Consider the following 18930-nt stretch of genomic DNA (forward strand, 5'->3'; position numbering starts at 1 on the left):
TTTCTTAAGTCGACTTAGGCTTGGTTATGCTTATGACCACAGATATACATATACATAGACGACATTAATATAACCGATGACAATTAAGCCCAAGATGGGTTCAAACATCAGCAATTAGTTTTTGTGAAAAAGGTATTTAATATTAGCCCTTGTTATACATACATTTGTACATATCCCTCATTGCCCGCAAACATTTCTGAGCGTTCAGAATATATAAGTGCGAAAGGAGTCCTAGGTGGTAAGAAATATGAGTTTCAAAAACAAAAAATGTTTACTCTTATATGAATCTTTTAGGATTCATATATGATGTAAGTATGTATGTATGTTATTTGAAAGAAATTTTTGCTGAATGCCTTTGCAAATGTAATGCATTCCATAAGACTCAAAGAACAGCCTAAAATAAGAGTCCGAATGTAGTAATTTATGAGGCCGATAAGAGCTTCAAAAAGAGTCTGAAATGATCCATATAGGTATGAGGCCAAAAATTGTTTTAAAGAGTCCAAAATGAGCCGTACATGAGGCCAATAAGACTCCAATATGACTCATATTGAGGCTCATTTGATGTATGAATTTAAGCTCATATACATACATACATAAGGCGACCTTCGGAGGAAGGCAATCACCCTCATATCGGACACCTAAATGAGCTCAGTATGAGCGTAAAGGCTCCGAAATAGGAGTCCATTTACGACTCCAAATGTTTGCTGGGTTTACTTCAATAGTCATAATCCAAAAAAAAATTAAAATATTGGATTAAGTATGCAAAAATTACCGCTCTTCTTACATTAAGATCGACCTATCTCGGTAGCCTGTGATAGGGCGTTTGCATGACTACAAAAAATCAATTGTAGCCTTTAACGTTACTCAATTTTTTTAAGGGCTGTGCTCTCTGCGCGGATGCTACCTGTGACCATTACAGAAATACACTCGTAGGTCTGCCAACGCGCCTGCCGAGGGGCGGCGGCTGTTAGAAAAAACTTTTTTAAAATTAACATATAGCCGGACCAAGGATTGAACCCAGCACCTACGGAAAGGGTGTACGCACCTCTAACCACTCAGCCACATGTACCACTAAATCTATACTAACTAAAAACAAGTGCGATGTATATACGTGTTCGGTTAATTTATGTTAATATTCATTACCAGCACTAAATGATCTGCAATTTGCCAGTATTTCACTGTTGTTACTTTCATAGCGAGTCATTATAGCGTGCATCTCTTCATAGTAGTCCCAAACTGAAGGCATTCCAGATTTTACTAGTTTTCTTTCCTTTCTGCAAATATTCGAAAATTGTATTCATTCGAAAGTAAATTTGTTATAAACCGGCTACCGGTAGCGGGCGACCATATTTTGCATTTTCGTCTTTATATCCCTCATATTGTAATAGTAGTCCATTAATTCCATCTCTGCAACCATCTCTATTAAGACATGGTGGTTCTTCTTGAAGGCGCGAAGTTTGTCCACCTTCTCCTCCCATATTTGCAGTAATGCCTTTTCACCGCCTTCTTCCCATCTATTGCGTCGTCTCTTACCTTTCAGAAAATTTAATAAATACCTTGTTTTGGAAATTATAAAATAGACATATATCCTTACCGCTACTGTTTTCCATCTCTGTTTTGGGTTAATTACAATTTCAATAAACTAATTAAAATATCGCAATTAACTCCTAATTGATCAATTTAAATTGTTGTGTAAACGAGAGCTTAACTTTTTTGCTATTACTTTTAGAGATGAGAAATAAACTTCCGATATAGAATAATCGATTATTAAAGTCGATAATTAGGATCGTAGTTCGTTTAATTTATCATGTTTTAAATATTAGGGGTCTTCATATAAAGCGATAAAGGGATAAATTGCTTAAATTTTCAGTTCATCTGCTTTCTTTCATGAACGCACCTTGGTAGATAATTCCATAAAATTGTTTATTACACGATGACGTTACGATAAACGCTCGTATTAGAGCCAATTACGATAAACGCTCGTATTAGAGCCAATTTACACGACGACTTTTCACCCTGCGTTTTTGGCACGTTCCCTTTTAAAAAAGTCTTCGAAAATCCTCGTGCAAGATACCTTTTTTCTTTGCGGCGTTTCTTGCGTATTTTTGACATTTAAACGTCAAATTTTCTTTGGTCAACTCTTTCGTCCTCAATTTTAAAGCGGAGCAAATCTCGAACTCAAAGCAAAAATACGAAAAAGTGAACTCGATAAAAGCGAAAAGTCAAAAAAACCCCTCGATTTCGCTGCTTGCCTACCCCGCTGACTTCGCTACACTTCTTGCCAACAAGCTCGACACGCATGACTTTCCACCCAGGGTGAAAAGTCATCGTGTAATTTGGCTCTTATCCTTTCCATACGCCCGAAAGATGTATTGTTGTGAATGAGTGTGGTTTTTGTTCACATTTATCGGATCTCATTCGACAAGACCGACTCGTAATAGAGAATAACAGAATGCAAGCGGTTATCGTGCATCGTACGAATTCATAATAGGGGGAGCTATATGGCTAGTAACGTTTCACAAGTAATGTGTGAGATTAAATTGAAAGGTAAAACTGATTGTGTGTCGTCAGCGTAAATGCAGCTTAAAGCGAAGCGCACATTGGCGCGATTCTGTCGTTGGGAATCCGCAAGCCCAAAAATTACAACAATGCTACCCATACATTTTAATGCGCTAGCGCACACTTGCACGATTCCGTCGCTGCGAATTTTTCGAACATTCAATGTTCTTCTCTATTGACGCGTTCGAAACGCGGCTTGCAGCGTTTTGAAGGCGTCAAAGAAGAAGAAGAAAGGTGTCACAGCAATAAAGGCAAAGAAAAAAAAACGTGTAATGTACAAAAACTAATAAAAACGTTCGTAATAATAGTATTTTGTACGATTTGGGCACGCCGAGTGCGAAAATACACGAAATACAGGGAAAATTGAGTGAATTGTACATCGGAAATCGACGCGAAAAAATCCCTCAAGTGTGCGCACGTTTGCGGATTCGAAGTTAACAGCCGAATTCGCAACGTATTCGCAACGACAGAATCGCGCCAATGTGCGCTTCGCTTTAGTCTGCGCTTATTCATGGAAATTTTGGTCGAGGCGATTTTTCATATTCCCTTTTGGTGTTGCTCGTTTGATTTGCACACGGCGACTTTTTTTTATGCAATTCTTGTTGTCATGATTCAATGGCTGCGTTTCTTTATACATTCCGGATAATCCCATTTCACAGCCGGAATAAACAGAATACGTTTCAAATATACGTTAACATATCACCAGAACGTTCTAAAGAAAAGGTAAACAAAAGTTTATTCCAAACGTTCAGAATAAATAAAGGAATGCAGCCGATAATACATGGTTAGATAATTATTGACAGCTGCGGCTTGACACTCCCTTACAAAAGGTTACATTTACGAAGGACGGAGATATGGGAAGTATAAAATCCCTTGGTGCGAAAATGGTAGTAGAAAAGTACGCAAAGTAGGTAATTAGTAGTGAAATTCCTTTTGTAAAACCTAACGCATTTGTAGGAAATCTGGCATTTTAAGCGAAATATTAATCTGTCTTATTCTGAGTTTCGCCTGAAAAAAAATTCACCCGAAAATCATGGAAACCAAAAGTGAAAAGTGAACCGGTTCAGGGAAAATGAAACTCATGATAAGGCTGAATATATATAAATGTATTACGTAATTTATGTGCTATTTAGCTGCATAAAAACTGCAAAAGGACTCAAAACTAAAACAAAATTACTATTAGATTTATGTAAACATCCAATTTAAAAACAATTTATATTTTCATCAGTTAAATGTGCTTCATACGCATATACAAATAAACATATTGCACAAAAGCTTATTCTTCTATTTCTCAGCAAAGATACACTTTTTCAAAGTAAATTTGCAAAGAAGCGACACGGTGCCACTGCTTAAAGGCCCTACACACGGATCGATTTATCGGCCAAGCAGTTGGCCAACTGCTAGAAGTTGGTGGTAAATAAGCCGTGTGTAGGCAAGTTGGCAAACCTTCGTCAAGTTGTTCGTCAGGTTGGAGAAAATCAAAAGTTTTTGATTTTTGAGGCAGGTTGGTCAACTTGTTGCTCTGTGTGTATACAAGTTGGTAGCTTAAAATGCGATTTCATTTTTTTTTAAAGGCACATTAACGTTAACATGTGTTTTTCGGTTCTTTTCGCTGGTGAAAATGCGTATAATTTGTGAAAACGGGGGCGGTAGCAGTAATAAATACATAAAAATGAGCAGCTTTCCTGGCATAGCTTAAAAGTTTACCGGTGCTGTTGTGTTCACAGTTCAAAAACAGTCACTCAAATGAAATCGGCAAACTGGTTGGTGCGTTGAGTTTCGTTAAGTAGGTTGGTCAACTGATTGGCCGATAAATCAATGCGTGTGTAGGGCCTTTTATTGAATCATGTCTTGTTGTCAGCTGTGAACCGCTAAAGGCCCAGTTATACATACTTAGGGCCGGTTACTCAATGTCTGGTTAACACTATTCTGCGGTTAAACATCGTTATCGACGTCTTCGACTCCATGCATACAACAGGGAGTCGGTAACGTCGATAACGATGTTTAACCGCAGATTAGTGTTAACCAGACATTGAGTAACCGGCCCTTAGTATTGCATGAGAGTCATCACATAGGGAATCTGTTAAATGAGCTTTGCGTGTAAGCGGTTACCCAATGCACAGCATTACATATGTAGAAGTCTGTTGATTTTTGGATTCTACGTAAAATGACATGCTATGCCGTGCAGTGGAAAGTATGCATAACTGAGCCTTAACTCAATTTATAGAGACGAATGAGAGCACAAAGCGTGTTGCTCGAGCACAAGCAAATTGGTGCCCCTCTCCTTTCCTCGTCACGCTCTCTGGCACACAAGTCGAGTTGCCGCAATAAAAATCGCCGTGTGTAACGACAGCATCGCCCAATTCGTCGAAGTTTGCCGTGCGCCAGTACTGTATTTCAAGCAAAACGTAGAATAACGTGAACCAGAACTGCATTTTTATGTAAATTTGGTTTAAGTACTAGCGTTTTCAGGATTTAACAGTTCATTATAATTTACGGTGTAATAAAACAACCCTATAAACATTTTGGCGAACGTTCGAAAATGACGGAATTCTGTCGAAATCCCCACTTTTGTAAGACAAACAAACCGTTAGATATTAAAAAGATCAACCCTGTAGACAGTTTCACTTGAAATGTCAAAATTATCTACATAAACAACCATGAACCAACGACTACAGATCACGTAATCCGCCATCGTTGTATTTGTAATCGATTTTCAGAAAAAAGTTTTCGTAGCGTTTTTGATGTTTTTTGGTTCTGTTTACATCGTCTTCTACCTCTTCGTAGTGATATTTTAGCGATTTTATGTGTTTTCTGCAGCGGTTTTAATTAGAAATTTTGATTTATTACAAATTTATGATATAATATGAAGTGCTTTGTGATTGGAACAAGTTTGTGCGTCTGTTTGATTTGCCAAGAGGCGTAAATTTGCGTGAAAAGTGGGTGCACATTTGTGGTCAGAACGTTGGCATTGAAAAATCGGCCGGTGCCGTTAATATGCGATTGTAAAACACTCTCAATCATTAAAACCATATTTTATGAACTTTTTTTGCTAATTGTCATCAAGTTTCACTTTTTATATTTTATAATAAATACAAATCTAATCGCACTCAATAACCGCGCCTTTTTCGTTTTCTTTGTTTGTTTTCATTTTTAGGCAGATGTCAAAAACGAAAGAAATTTACTTTTTTCATTCTTTTCCGATTGCGTGATCTTGTTAGTTGGTTCATGATAAACAACCGCATGCAAACACACACACAAAATAGCAAATGTCAACGAAATCCAAAGAAAACGCGGTGGAAACACTTACGGATCTCCATAGCATGCGTATACGTGTGCGTGCGTTTGAAAGAAAAATTGAATATAAAAATTTTTATGGTAGCACCTACATAGCAAGGCATAAAAATGTAAGAAAATTGTATGAATTTTGATTTCTAAGCGTAAATGTCAAACTCACGCATACGGATAAGCATGCTATAGCTTGATATGCAGTTCAATACGAGCGTAAGCGTGAACGTATATTAATCTCTATCTTTTGATGTATCAACTATTGCAAAAAGTTAAGTAATAACGAAGATATTGGTGAAAATAAAAAGTTCACGCTCACGCTCCCATTGAACACTATAGCAGGCTTATGGAGGTCCGCCTTTAGAGATTACATTCCGAAATTGGAAAGTATACAAAATAGCACATGTTCTTAGATGTAACACTGGCAACACTGTTTCGGATACTCGAAAGTGCTCCCGGATCTAGGAATTCACGTATTTGCAAAATATTCGTGTATATTTTCCATTATAGGATATGAAAAATAGTATATCAACTTTACTAAATTTTTTTGGTTTTAAGGCATTGCTTCCTTAATTGCAAAGTACTTAGTTAATTAACCCAATGTTTGATGCGTATGCAACATAGTTAAATGTCTGGCAAGGCGGTGTGGAAATGTGAGGGAATTTCTCACCCCGCTTGATGGGATAAAGTCAGAAAAGTTTGCTATGAATCAGAATAAATTTATAATTTGCGTATAAAGTAGAGCGACAAAAGACTTATTAAAAAAAGGCTCCAAGCCGTTTATAAAAAGTGAGGTCTAGCAATTGACTTGAAAAACTTCACATCAAAAAATTTGTCGTCAGCTATCGAAGAGTGCACTTGGAAAAAAAGATATTTTTTGGACAAAAGAAAGACTGAAAATAAGTGAAGAGAACAAAGCAACAGCGTGACAACGACGAAATAGCGGCCGTTCAAAACGACGACATAACACCAACAACTTTTTCGCTGCACGCATCTACGATAGCGAGTCGGACGGTGACAAAAACGTAAACGTCTACATTGATTGGACGGTTTATATTTGGGAAAAAAGTAGCGACGTGGTTTCTGTTTTGCGTAGGAGAAATTGAAAAACCGCATATTCAACGCGCAATTACCACGAAAACAAAAAGTAAGCTCTATAGTAGTCTTCGACACGACGTAAACATTCGTCTTTAACCATGAGTGTGGACGCCTACGGGCCTGGTTCACAAACCTTGACGTTTCTGGATACGGAGGAGAATGACTTGATTGGCGCAGATACACAGGCTTCGGACTTCGATTTTCGGGATTTTACATTACCCTCACAATCACAAACACAGGCTTCTCAACTGGAAGGGATTGGTGGCAGTACATCAGCTCAAGTAATTACTACCGAAATTATATGTTTATACCTTTTAAACTCCAAAGTGTATTTTAACACCTTTAGAACAAGATAAATGCTCTAGCAAACAATCTGGCAGAGTTGCAGTTTGAGGAAGAGGATGACGATACATCAATACTGGCAGTGAAGGAACTGCCTACACATGCTTGCAAATATTGTGGCATTCACGATCCTGGTACTGTAGTTATGTGCAATAACTGCAAAAAATGGTTCTGTAATGGACGGGGTAGCACTTCCGGGTCGCATATTGTTAACCATTTGGTACGAGCGAAGCATCGGGAAGTGACACTTCATTCCGAAGGACCTCTGGGAGAAACAGTTTTGGAGTGTTACTCGTGTGGCGTGCGTAATGTTTTCGTGTTAGGATTTATTCCGGCGAAAGCAGACTCTGTAGTGGTGTTACTATGTCGGTAAGTAGAAAAGAAACAAGCGTTTGCCGAACACAATCCATTAATTAGTTTATTACATAGCCAACCATGTGCAGCTCAAAACTCTTTGAAAGATATGAACTGGGATCAAGAGCAATGGAAGCCGCTAATAACAGATCGCTCATTCTTGGCGTGGTTGGTAAAGGTACCCACTGAGCAAGAACAGTTGCGTGCGCGACAAATATCCGCAGCGCAGATAAACAAGTTGGAGGAGTTGTGGAAAGAGAATATTGATGCGACATTTCAAGATTTGGAAAAGCCTGGAATAGATACGGAGCCATCGCAAGTGCTTCTACGTTATGAAGATGGTTACCAATATGAAAAAGTGTTTGGGCCTTTAGTACGACTAGAAGCAGAGTATGATAAAAAATTGAAAGAATCACAAACTCAAGAAGGTATAGAAGTACGTTGGGATGTTGGACTAAACAAAAAAACCATAGCCTACTTCACGCTCGCCAAAACCGATTCGGACATGAAACTGATGCATGGTGATGAATTAAGATTGCGTTATGTGGGGGAACTTCATAAGGCATGGAGTGAAATTGGGCATGTCATAAAAGTGCCAGATAATTACGGCGAAGATGTAGGATTGGAACTAAAATCATCAGCCGGAGCGCCAGTCAAATGCACCTCCAATTTTGCGGTGGACTTTATTTGGAAGTGCACATCATTTGATCGAATGACTCGTGCCCTTAAAGTATTCGCCATGGACCGCAGCTCCGTATCTAATTATATATACGCACGACTTTTAGGTCATGGCCGACATGATGGCAGTGATGAACTTTTATTTCGAGGACCAATACCAAAACTCTTCAGTGCTCCCAATTTGCCGGATTTGAATCGATCGCAGGTGTATGCTGTAAAACACGCTTTGCAACGCCCGTTAAGCTTGATCCAAGGTAAAACTGTTTTTTTTTTCATATTCAGAGAAAATGCTATCGATCGTGCTGTACATATATTTAAATATATATATTATTTAATTTTCAGGTCCGCCAGGTACTGGGAAAACTGTGACCTCTGCAACAATAGTTTACCAATTGGTGAAGCAACACGGAGGCACCGTGCTTGTCTGTGCACCTAGCAATACAGCTGTAGACCAACTTACGGAAAAAATCCATCGCACAAACTTGAAGGTGGTGCGGCTTTGTGCCAAATCTCGTGAAGCTATCGATAGTCCAGTTAGCTTTTTAGCTTTACATAATCAAATCCGTAATATGGACACAAATATTGAGTTAAAAAAATTGCAACAGCTTAAAGACGAAACGGGCGAATTAAGTTCAGCCGATGAGAAGCGATACAGAACATTGAAGCGGGCCGCGGAACATCAACTGCTCGAGGCTGCTGATGTTATTTGTTGCACATGCGTTAGCGCGGGAGACGTGCGGTTGGCACGAATAAAATTTACTTCTATTCTAATCGACGAATCGATGCAGTCTACCGAGCCCGAATGCATGGTACCAGTAGTATTGGGTGCAAAACAATTGATCCTTGTGGGCGACCACTGTCAGTTGGGACCGGTGGTTATGTGTAAGAAAGCAGCTAGAGCTGGCCTGTCGCAAAGTCTCTTCGAACGTCTTGTAGTCTTGGGCATTCGGCCTTTCCGTCTTGAAGTTCAGTATCGTATGCATCCGGAATTGTCCCAGTTTCCCTCCAACTTCTTCTATGAGGGCTCACTGCAGAACGGTGTTTGTGCCGAAGATCGCAAACTCAAAATTGATTTCCCGTGGCCACAACCCGATAGGCCGATGTTCTTCCTTGTGACTCAGGGACAAGAGGAAATCGCGGGGTCGGGAACTTCATATTTGAATCGTACTGAAGCAGCAAATGTCGAAAAAATAACAACACGGTTCTTGAAGGCAGGCGTTAAGCCAGAGCAAATTGGCATAATTACGCCGTATGAAGGCCAGCGGGCGTATTTGGTGCAGTACATGCAATACCAAGGCAGTTTGCACTCAAGGTTGTATCAGGAAATCGAGATTGCCAGCGTGGATGCTTTCCAAGGCAGGGAAAAGGACATTATTATTATGTCTTGCGTGCGTTCAAATGAACGCCAAGGTGGGTTATTCGTTTTTCGTAAAAATTGCATTATGTTAAATTGACTTGTATATTAATATAGGTATCGGTTTTCTCAATGATCCTCGTCGATTGAATGTTGCACTAACTCGCTCAAAGTACGGTACAATCATTGTGGGCAATCCTAAGGTGTTGTCCAAGCAACCACTTTGGAATCACTTACTGAATTTCTACAAAGATCGCAAGGTGCTGGTAGAAGGTTCCCTAAACAATTTGAAGGAATCATTAATACAATTCCAAAAGCCCAAAAAAATAGTCAATACTCTAAATATGGGTGCTCACTTTATGACTACAATGATGGCCGATGCTAAAGAAGCAATGATTCCAGGCTCCATTTACGATCGTTCTGGTCAATATGGATATGCATCGAGCAATATGAATACATCTAACTTCAACAGCGGCCTGGGCTTAGGTTTGGGATTTGGCGGTAATAATAATTTGGGTTACGGGAGCGGATCAGCAGCTGCCCAAATGCAAGCAGCAGCGGCAGCCGCAGCCCATAGTTTGAACAATTTCATGAGCGGAAACTTCGGTCCGATTGGGGCTCGAAATAGCGGTCCAGGTTCAACGACACAACAATCTGCTGTTAACTCTCATCAGTGGAATCATCATCACGACTCGATCAGCTACATTTCGCCCGAGCGTGCTCAAGCAGCAATGAATAACATGCCAGTACCTGTTGGCATGTTCATGAACATGAGCAATATTCCGCCGCGTTTCTACAACCAACATCAGCAGGCAATTCAAGCGGCAGCAAAACAGGGCCGCCGCACTGGCGGTGGCTTAGGGGCAATCGGAATGGTTAACAATAACAGCGCCAGTGGAGGCAGCAAACTCTTTAATAATTATAATGTGTCCGCCACCGGCGCGGCTAATAAGATGCAAAATGCAAAACCGCGTAACAGCATTCAAACACCTTCAGCCACAGCTTCGATTGCAACTGGTGCCAACGATATTGCTAATGTTTTGATTGGATCGGTTGCCACTTCATCGCAGAACAATGCCCTACCACTAACCCAGCAAAATATGTCGCAACAAATGAGCCAACCAGGTGGCTTTACACTTTCACAGCAGCCGGAGTTGTCGCAAGATTTTGGCCAAATCTCGCAAATAGATAATATTCTCTCACAGGATGTTAATTTTAGTACGGTACGTATTAAATGATTAGTGATCTCAAATAAAGTATTAGATTTTAATCTATATACATCGAAATGTTCGTTCTATAATTTACAATTTAGCTAATGGCAATGATTAAATTAAGCTATTTTTTTTTCTTCGCTTCAGGATAATCTTAACACGAATCGTCTAAATTTGGGCTTGAATAGCCAGAGTCAATTCTCGCAGCCCTATTGATACAACGGTTGATTCCAACTACAAAAGCAAAAGCAGCAGCAGTCAGTTAAACCAACAATTCATATCAAACAAATACAAACTTTTTGATGTAACGAAAGAGAACAAAGAAGACAAGAAGCGTGCACACAAAAAATTGCAGAAACAGCAGACATAGATCTCTGACCGCATGGATAGAATCGAACAGAATCGGAATTTCGATTAAGAAATAAAATTCCGCTCAAAATTACCCGGAGTATATAGCTTATATTTGGGGCAATGCTGTGCTGTGACAAGTAAGGGGCAATTCCGATGTACGAATCATCGATAGCGTAAAAATGCGAGTACGCATCGACAGAGTGGTCTGTGCGTTATCTGCGCAAAACGTGTGCGTAAATGGGTTAAATAGGAGAAATTGGAAGCGACGAAAAGGATAAAAAAGGAAATACAACCAAACAACAAAATCCAAAAACAAAATGAGTTGAGAGCTAAAAGGACGCCGCAAAAAGAAACGAAAGATAAAGTAACGCCAGGTTTGAGGTATGAATAGGACAGACATGTCATGTGTCTATGGAAGCGAATTGATACCAAAATAATTTCATCGTAATTTTTCATATCATGTGAGCAATACGTTGGAACCTGTGAGGAAGGTGGAAGGTTAGTAGGGTGATACCCGATGATGTTTCCATCGAGAGCATCGAATACATTTTCAATTCAAAAACAGTTTTGGACATGATTCACACGCTTTAGCGCCTTGAGGGCAATTAACAGCCAATTGGCGAAAGTGTTCGATACTTTATATAAGAGGCAGTTTTTGTACAGTAACATCAAAACTCTCGCAAGTTGATGCTATTTTCAATGGAAAACGTTCCTCACTTCAATCTGGTTGGAAACTTGCACTGTATTGTGCTGCACAAGCATGGCGGGCTGCATTTTCCAGTTCTATTGCTCTTGGATTTTTCCCAATATTTACATATAATATTTAACCTTAAAATTTTTGATTAAGTTTATTTTTCAATGACATGGACAAGTGATTTCTAAATTTTGCGACTAAATTTAAAAAAGAAAACTAATATTTTTAAAAACATTCAAACATGCAACAAATTTATGTTGTCAATTATATTTCAATAAAGTGCTTCAACATCACATTCAGAGGCAGAAAGGAGATCAAGTTTGATGATGAAGTGAAGGATGCTGCAATCGAGGTGTGATGAAGAGGCTTACTTTCGTCGTATTTCCTTTCGAAGAAACGCTTTGCTTGCAATCCTTTGCATATGGAATCGCCTTGATTTCTCGGAAAAATAAATCGTTTTTATTTGAGTTAAAAAATAAATTTTTTAAATAAAATAAAGAAAACAAAATTAACAGCAGCTTTTTTAATTTTAGGTTTAGGCATTGCTAGGTCAACTACATGAAATTTTAGAAATTATTATCTATGTACGAAAAACCCTATCCCTTTACCTGAATCGTGGCAGTTGAGATGGTAGAAAACTGGATTCGAAATAACACTGAATTTTATAATTTAAGGAAGAGCTCTCGCTCATTTCCTTAACAAGTTTAATCAGAGCGGGAGGGAATTCTTGCTGTGCGTGCTTTAAGTACTTATACCACCTGTCAGAAAGTCCGCGCAATAGCAGAAATCATCACACTTTTTATGGTTATCTAAATAAGTGATTATTAGGCGGCCATCAAGCCTGCAAAGGCAAGAGGCTCAAAAATGGCAATTCAAGAGGGAGAGGCATATTGGAGTGCTTCTGAATTCCAAAAAACTTGCGACACCAGGTCAAATGTTACTGCTTTTCCATCACAATGCAAGTGACTGGGCATTGCGTCAGAGGTTGCAACAAGTCGTTGCAGCGTAAAGATAATTCAAATGAAACCTGCATTGACAACAAGAAACATTTTACAGAAACGCATTTTTAGCACGAAAAAAATATAGGACTAGTGGGGTGTTTTAAAGCAGGGATATACAAATTCTTCTTAAATCGAAATACAAGCTTCAATAAATGTGGCAGTTTTACTTTTTATGAAAGATCGTCAAGTCTTACGCGAAAACTTGGATCTGTTTGCAACTTCTTAAGTATTTCAGTAGATTCCAGTTGAGCATCAGCAACAAAGTACATATCAAGAAAGTAACAAGGCTGCAACATTTTTCTAATAATTACATAGCGCAATGAAATGCAATTAAGTAGAACGACAAACTATATGGTAGGCAATCTAAACCTCAGCTCTAACGTGCAAGTGTTATTTGCATCCAGAAGAGACTGGGAGGAGAGACCGAGTGGCAGATAGAGGCTGTCTCTTTATAAACCGATGGATTGCAGTGTGGGAGCGGGAGTCTACCCCGAGAAACTCGGTGTTGCTGGGCCTGTTCGAGGCACGTAACAAAAGCGGCATTACTGCTGTACTGATGAAAATTTGCAACACTGTTGCAACTGCCCAACTGACAATTCGTTGCTGGAAATTCACACCGAACGTGATACTCTCAATAATTCGCGCAACACTGCGGTTATGATTGTAACTCGAACAAGCCCGCTCTTTTCTACGATTGAGGAAGTATACAAGCATCTTTAAAGCGGAAGTTTTAGGTATCCTCGAAGCCTGTATAATCTTAGGCAATAGAGTCGGATGCAACAGTAAAGCAACAATATATTCTGACTATTAGGAATAGCCAGCGCAGGGCTATCACTAAATCTATCGTAGGCTCGATTTTAGTGAAATCTACGAAAGTGCTATCCGTTCGTAATGACCAAGCGCCTTATTGTCGACCTTTGCGCTGTGTCGGAGCCTCAGCCGCTAAACCTAAATGTCGAATACGTGACATTACAAGTCAAAAACTGTAAATGAAAATTCGCTTTTGTATTAATAAAATACTTCAAAGATGTATGATTTTTATAAATTAAGGAAGCAACTTTAAAAGAACTCCCCCAAAAGCCCTTCTGATGTATGTCCTATAAAAGCCCTTCTGGAAGGCCTTCCATGGGTAGCGAAAGAAGAAGCCCTTCAATTTGTGCCACTCCATTCAAAAAAAAAAGAAATGCAGAGTGGAAGGCCTCTTGACTCTCAGGAAGGCCTTTCGGAAGGTCTTTTAACTCCTGAAATTATCTACTGGGCCGTTTTCCTCTGCAAGCAAGCCAATACGAAGTTCTCTAACTTCCCGCAATTACAATATATACGCAAAAATTGATCGAGGTTTGCGGTGTTACGGAAGCGGATTTTTCAAAATGCCCTTATATGTGTCAGGCTGATTTATTCCATTGGAAAAACCGTACCGATTTTTTTCTGAATGAGGAGTGAATGCTTGAAAAGCAATGTTTGTCAATCGGCAAACTCTGGTTCTCTTCAGGAGACTTCAAAAAATCTTACCCAATTGGTTATTTAAAAATTGTTTAACATTGTTAATATTAATAAACATTTAAATAAACAATTGCTTATTTTTTCTGGAAGTCTCCTGAAGAGAAAGTGTTTGGCGAATGGAAAATATTGATTTTCTAGGATTCTATACCATTTCTACGAAAAATTGTTTTTTTTCGCCAGGGTAGGAGTGTAATGTAATGTGGAACGATTTTCCGTCATCCTTTGTGAAATTTGGTTTGGGAAGATGGCACAACGCCGTAACCGGTTTGTCTCAAAACCAAATTTGGCAATGGCTGAGGGAACATCGACCCACATCACATTAAGAAAAAAAAATTATTAAAAAAGAAGCAAAAAAAGTTCCGCTGCCCGAGAACTCAAGCTCGAGCTCGGATCTCTTAAACGGCACTCTACCCAGTATATAATTTCTGGAGCTAAAAGCCGTTCTGAAAGGCCTTCCTGAGAGTCAAGAGGCCTTCCACTCTACATTCCTTTCTCCTTTTTTTTTGTATGGAGTGGCACAAATTGAAGACCTTTTGGAGAGGAGTTCTTTTAAAGTTGCTTCTTTAATTTATAAAAATCATACATCTTTGAAGTATTTGCTTAAGGTTTATATTAAATACTATGTGTTATTGCAACTTAAAATGTTTAATGCAACTCATTTATAATGCATTCGAGATGTGTATTTTAATTGAACAGTTTAGACTGCTGGATGTTTACGCCCCCCAGAAAAGGTTTAACTTTTAACCCAGTCTGAATGTCGGTCCAGATCAACTCAACTACATATGCAAGTACTGTAGAATTAAATAAAATGTCTTACCTCTTTCATTCCATTCCAGTAATTAAAAATTGAACTTTTTTTGTTTGCTCCTTTTCAATAGGAATAATGCATTTATTGTATTTTTTCTTTCTCCCTTCGCTCCATCAATAGCTACATTGACAAATTGAATACATTACAAACATTAGAGCAGCAGTTTTAAGCATTTTCCCTTAAGTGTTTTTTCTTCTGTGTGACGAATTGTAGGATGTAGTGTGGGTGGGTGTTTTCATGTGTGGGGAAAGTACAGGTATTAGTTTTGACAGGCGAGAGGGGGGATAGGTTAGAATAAAGTGTATTTGTGTAAGTGTTGTCAGTGATATTGGTGTAGGATATAACGCCCTTTTAATTTACATTTTATGTTTCTTGTTTTATGTGATAGCTTGATGAGCTCAAGAAATGCTCAATAATTTTGCCGTATCTTAGAAGAAAATTAATACATTTTTTATCCACCATAATCTATTCAAAATCTGACAATAATATATGAAATAATAGCAAACCAAGTGTATAATTATTTAAAAGATGTGCAGCAAAATATAGTTTTAAGCGATCATCCGCAGATATGTAAACAAAAAAAAAAAAAAAAACGCATGAATTATGATTATAATTAATTAAGATTTGAGCCTAACAAATACATAACGCCAAAATAGCCGTCGATGCGGTTGTCGTTGAAGACACATTTTTCGGACATTTTAGATCCTGCCAACACTAAGATCACGTACGATTTTATACATACAATTACATACAGAGTTAATCAGGCATTCCTGAATTTGTTTCCCGTTCGGTAGTAGAAACTATTTCTCTTAACCTCATGAGTTTCACATGATATTTCAATAATTTAGTGATTTTGGTTTCGTCTAGAAGTTAGAAACTTTTCTCGTGTATTTTTTAAGTTTATAGTTATTTAGCGGCGCGACGCCATTTCTTTGATCACATGATCTGCACATCTTTTTTTTTTTACAAATCTAACAACGGGCGCTATACGCTTTTTAAAGTGTTCATCGGCTTCGTAATTTTTTTCCAGAATTTTTTGCTTTTTTAAAGAAATTATTTAAGGCTACTCGGTGTAATGTGTTACACAAATTATTCTAAGGCCTTCATGGAAGGTGTACACAGTTTTTGAAACGGTTCATTCGTACTCGCTTCTTGTCGGTGCAATGTGGTTATTGGTACCTACACTCAATCACGAATTTTTAAATACTACAACAAATTTTTTAAAATGCGATGTTTTTTTTTAAATACATGTGTATCATATTAAATTTTTTTTTTATAGGTCACCACCAGTTTGCACCGACATTACAAATTATACTTTATTAACTATTTTTTTTTTTTATTACTCTATGCTTTTAGTTCTGCAATACATTGTTTTTTTTTTTTTAATTTTACGGTTTTGGTACAAAAATTCTTCAAATTACTCATTTTTTGCTTTTCTTTTTTCTACTTTTTAATATTTTTTTTTACATTTTTCTTTTTCGCTTTTATAAATTAGATACTTAAACATTAGACAGATACAAATACAATAATATTGGAACATCATTTTTTCCTGGTAATTTGCAAATAATTCGCACCCTCGACATTATTTAATTTATTTGGCTGTTGTTTTACTATATATTATATGGCGAATAACAATGCAAATTAAAAAAATTGTTGAGGCGGTGTCTGTATGTCCCGTTATGAAAATAGTATCGAATATATTTTTGTAAAGCTTTTAATCAATTTGCCTTGTTGCTTACATGCATTTAATGGAACATATTTATGCGTATTTTAGGTTAGGACTTCATTGTGTTTCTTGTTTTTTATATGTACATATATGTATACTTCAATCTAAAAATGATTACACATAAGCGTCATACATGCAACTGTGCCTCTCAAATTGTTTTTAGTTTTTTTTCTTTCTCTTTCTTGTATTGTTTGTTGCTGCTGCGACGTTTCCTTACGCATAGAATATTTAAAAGTTACGTTTATATAGTTCTGTAAAAAATATACACACACATTTATAGAACCTTATCTTTTAAATTTTCGTCGCAGATCCCTGAGTTTGTTTCTTTGTTTTTATAATTTTAAGTCTTGAAATGTTCACTCCTAATGTCATACATCTGACTTTGCGAAAAAAAAAAACGTTTATACGAAAGCAATGCAGAAATTAGATAAATACGGCCTTATCATAATACTTCATACTAAAGGCTGTCAAAATTTGGCATAGTGAAAATCAGCTCAAGACAACCATTCATTACGATATTAAAGCAAATTGAAGGAATTTGGGTCTGGTTCAACATTTTTTTTTTTTTTAGCCGAATGGCGAAAGCCAAACCAAGTTATATTTGAGTGGACTATGGACTGACACGATATTACAGTTATAGGTAGCCACTTAATGTTGGCAAATACCTGGTTAGAGATTCTGTATTGCCGGAAAATTCCAAACTCTCTTCTTGCAATTAGGTATTTCCAAACCTCCTACCAATGAAAATGAACAAGCCCGGATGGCGGCCAAAATCGCTCCGGCGTTTACAGCGCAAATCAAGAAGAAGAAGAAGAATGCAACTCTTACGTTAAGCAAAGTGTATTTTAATTGAATAAATATTGTTCATACTTATGTATGAACATCAATACTCATATCTATAGCAGCGGGTGCAAATAAACACCCGCATAGATAGTTAATATGTACTTGCATACTTACTATAAACATGCTGATACGAGTATTGTTGTTTATTTAGGTTTTAGGTTTAAGTTATACGTACATATGTACATATGTACATTTCAATGTATACAATAGTTTAGGATAAGAATTTACTATAAATAAAGGCGCTTCAGGAAACTGAGGTTGAGTTCTATCTGAGTGCCATAAGTGTCCGTGTATCTTCTCTGTACAAATATTAAGCAATCCACCAAATCTTAATAATTATTTAAAAGCCTCAATAACGGATCTCAACGATAGTAATAATAGAGAGAAAAGAAGAATGGTGGACCACGTTTGGTTGATTTGTAACGGCAACCCTAACAATATGGCAGCGCCAATTCAACACTGCCAAAAGGTTTAGCTTAAGCGTCATTTCCACATTATGCGCTACACATTCGTGATCACATAAAGTAACGCGCGTTTTATTTAACAGCGAAATTAATTATACTTTTATAACCCTGATCAGCAGTAAAATTCTGATAATCGCTACACTAAAAATCCATCGCTAAAATTCTCTAAAAGCAAACCTGTGGCGCCTAAAAGTATGTAACATGGAAACGTTACAGCTGCAATGTGCAATCAGCCAAAGCTGGCCGTACGAAGGGGGCTTTTAACTAGATGTTGTATGTTGTTAGGCGCGCCTGATATTCTTTTGGAGATTAATTAGCGATCAAAATTAGCGATAGCGAATGCTAGAATCCAAGAGACCCCGTCTCTATTTTTCGATTTCTCCTTTTGGACAGAAGCATTTTCTACTAAAAAGGATTCATCATATTATTGTTATATCATTGACATAAAGATATACATACACGAAATAGTTCTTTTTTTTTTTTAATAATCAAGGAGATCCGATAAGGTAACAGTGGAATCTTCCACTGCTTATTATTTATGTTTAAAAGCAAATAATAGAGAGTGAAGTCAAGAGGACGTGTTCCAGCCACCGTGTTCCCGTATCAATAAAAGGTAACCTGTACAACCAACATATATGCATATATATTAATACCAA

General features: G+C 37.7%; 2 protein-coding genes across 2 annotated transcripts; one reads left to right on the forward strand and one right to left on the reverse strand.

The window, feature by feature from the left end:
- Nucleotides 1–673: 673 nt before the first annotated feature.
- LOC118753489 lies at nucleotides 674–1741 on the reverse strand. Its single transcript, XM_036488370.1, has 3 exons — nucleotides 1595–1741; nucleotides 1332–1533; nucleotides 674–1274 (listed from the first exon to the last, which is right to left on the reverse strand). The coding sequence occupies exons 1-3, from the start codon at nucleotides 1608–1610 to the stop codon at nucleotides 1130–1132; spliced, it is 363 nt and encodes a 120-aa protein (XP_036344263.1). The 5' UTR covers nucleotides 1611–1741; the 3' UTR covers nucleotides 674–1129.
- Nucleotides 1742–6435: 4694 nt separating this feature from the next.
- LOC118753490 (regulator of nonsense transcripts 1 homolog) lies at nucleotides 6436–12441 on the forward strand. The gene is made up of 6 exons (XM_036488371.1): nucleotides 6436–7226; nucleotides 7292–7656; nucleotides 7717–8573; nucleotides 8662–9729; nucleotides 9791–10896; nucleotides 11032–12441. The coding sequence occupies exons 1-6, from the start codon at nucleotides 7044–7046 to the stop codon at nucleotides 11098–11100; spliced, it is 3648 nt and encodes a 1215-aa protein (XP_036344264.1). The 5' UTR covers nucleotides 6436–7043; the 3' UTR covers nucleotides 11101–12441.
- The last annotated feature ends 6489 nt before the right edge of the window (nucleotides 12442–18930 follow it).

The sequence above is a fragment of the Rhagoletis pomonella genome, unplaced genomic scaffold, assembly GCF_013731165.1.
Source record: "Rhagoletis pomonella isolate Grant_MI unplaced genomic scaffold, Rhpom_1.0 Rhpom_scaffold_02537, whole genome shotgun sequence".
Classification (NCBI taxonomy): Eukaryota; Metazoa; Arthropoda; class Insecta; order Diptera; family Tephritidae; genus Rhagoletis; species Rhagoletis pomonella.

What these genes read in the sequence shown, in the direction of transcription:
- LOC118753489 (XM_036488370.1), bottom strand. An exon ending in AATATGGTCGCCCGCTACCG is followed by an intron (nt 1,275 to 1,331) that starts GTAGCCGGTTTA and finishes GAATATTTGCAG; the next exon opens with AAAGGAAAGAAAACTAGTAA.
- LOC118753490 (XM_036488371.1), top strand. Translation starts at nt 7,044, where the DNA reads ATGAGTGTGGACGCCTACGGGCCTGGTTCACAAACCTTGACGTTTCTG. An exon ending in GTGGCAGTACATCAGCTCAA is followed by an intron (nt 7,227 to 7,291) that starts GTAATTACTACC and finishes TAACACCTTTAG; the next exon opens with AACAAGATAAATGCTCTAGC. An exon ending in AGGATGTTAATTTTAGTACG is followed by an intron (nt 10,897 to 11,031) that starts GTACGTATTAAA and finishes TCTTCGCTTCAG; the next exon opens with GATAATCTTAACACGAATCG.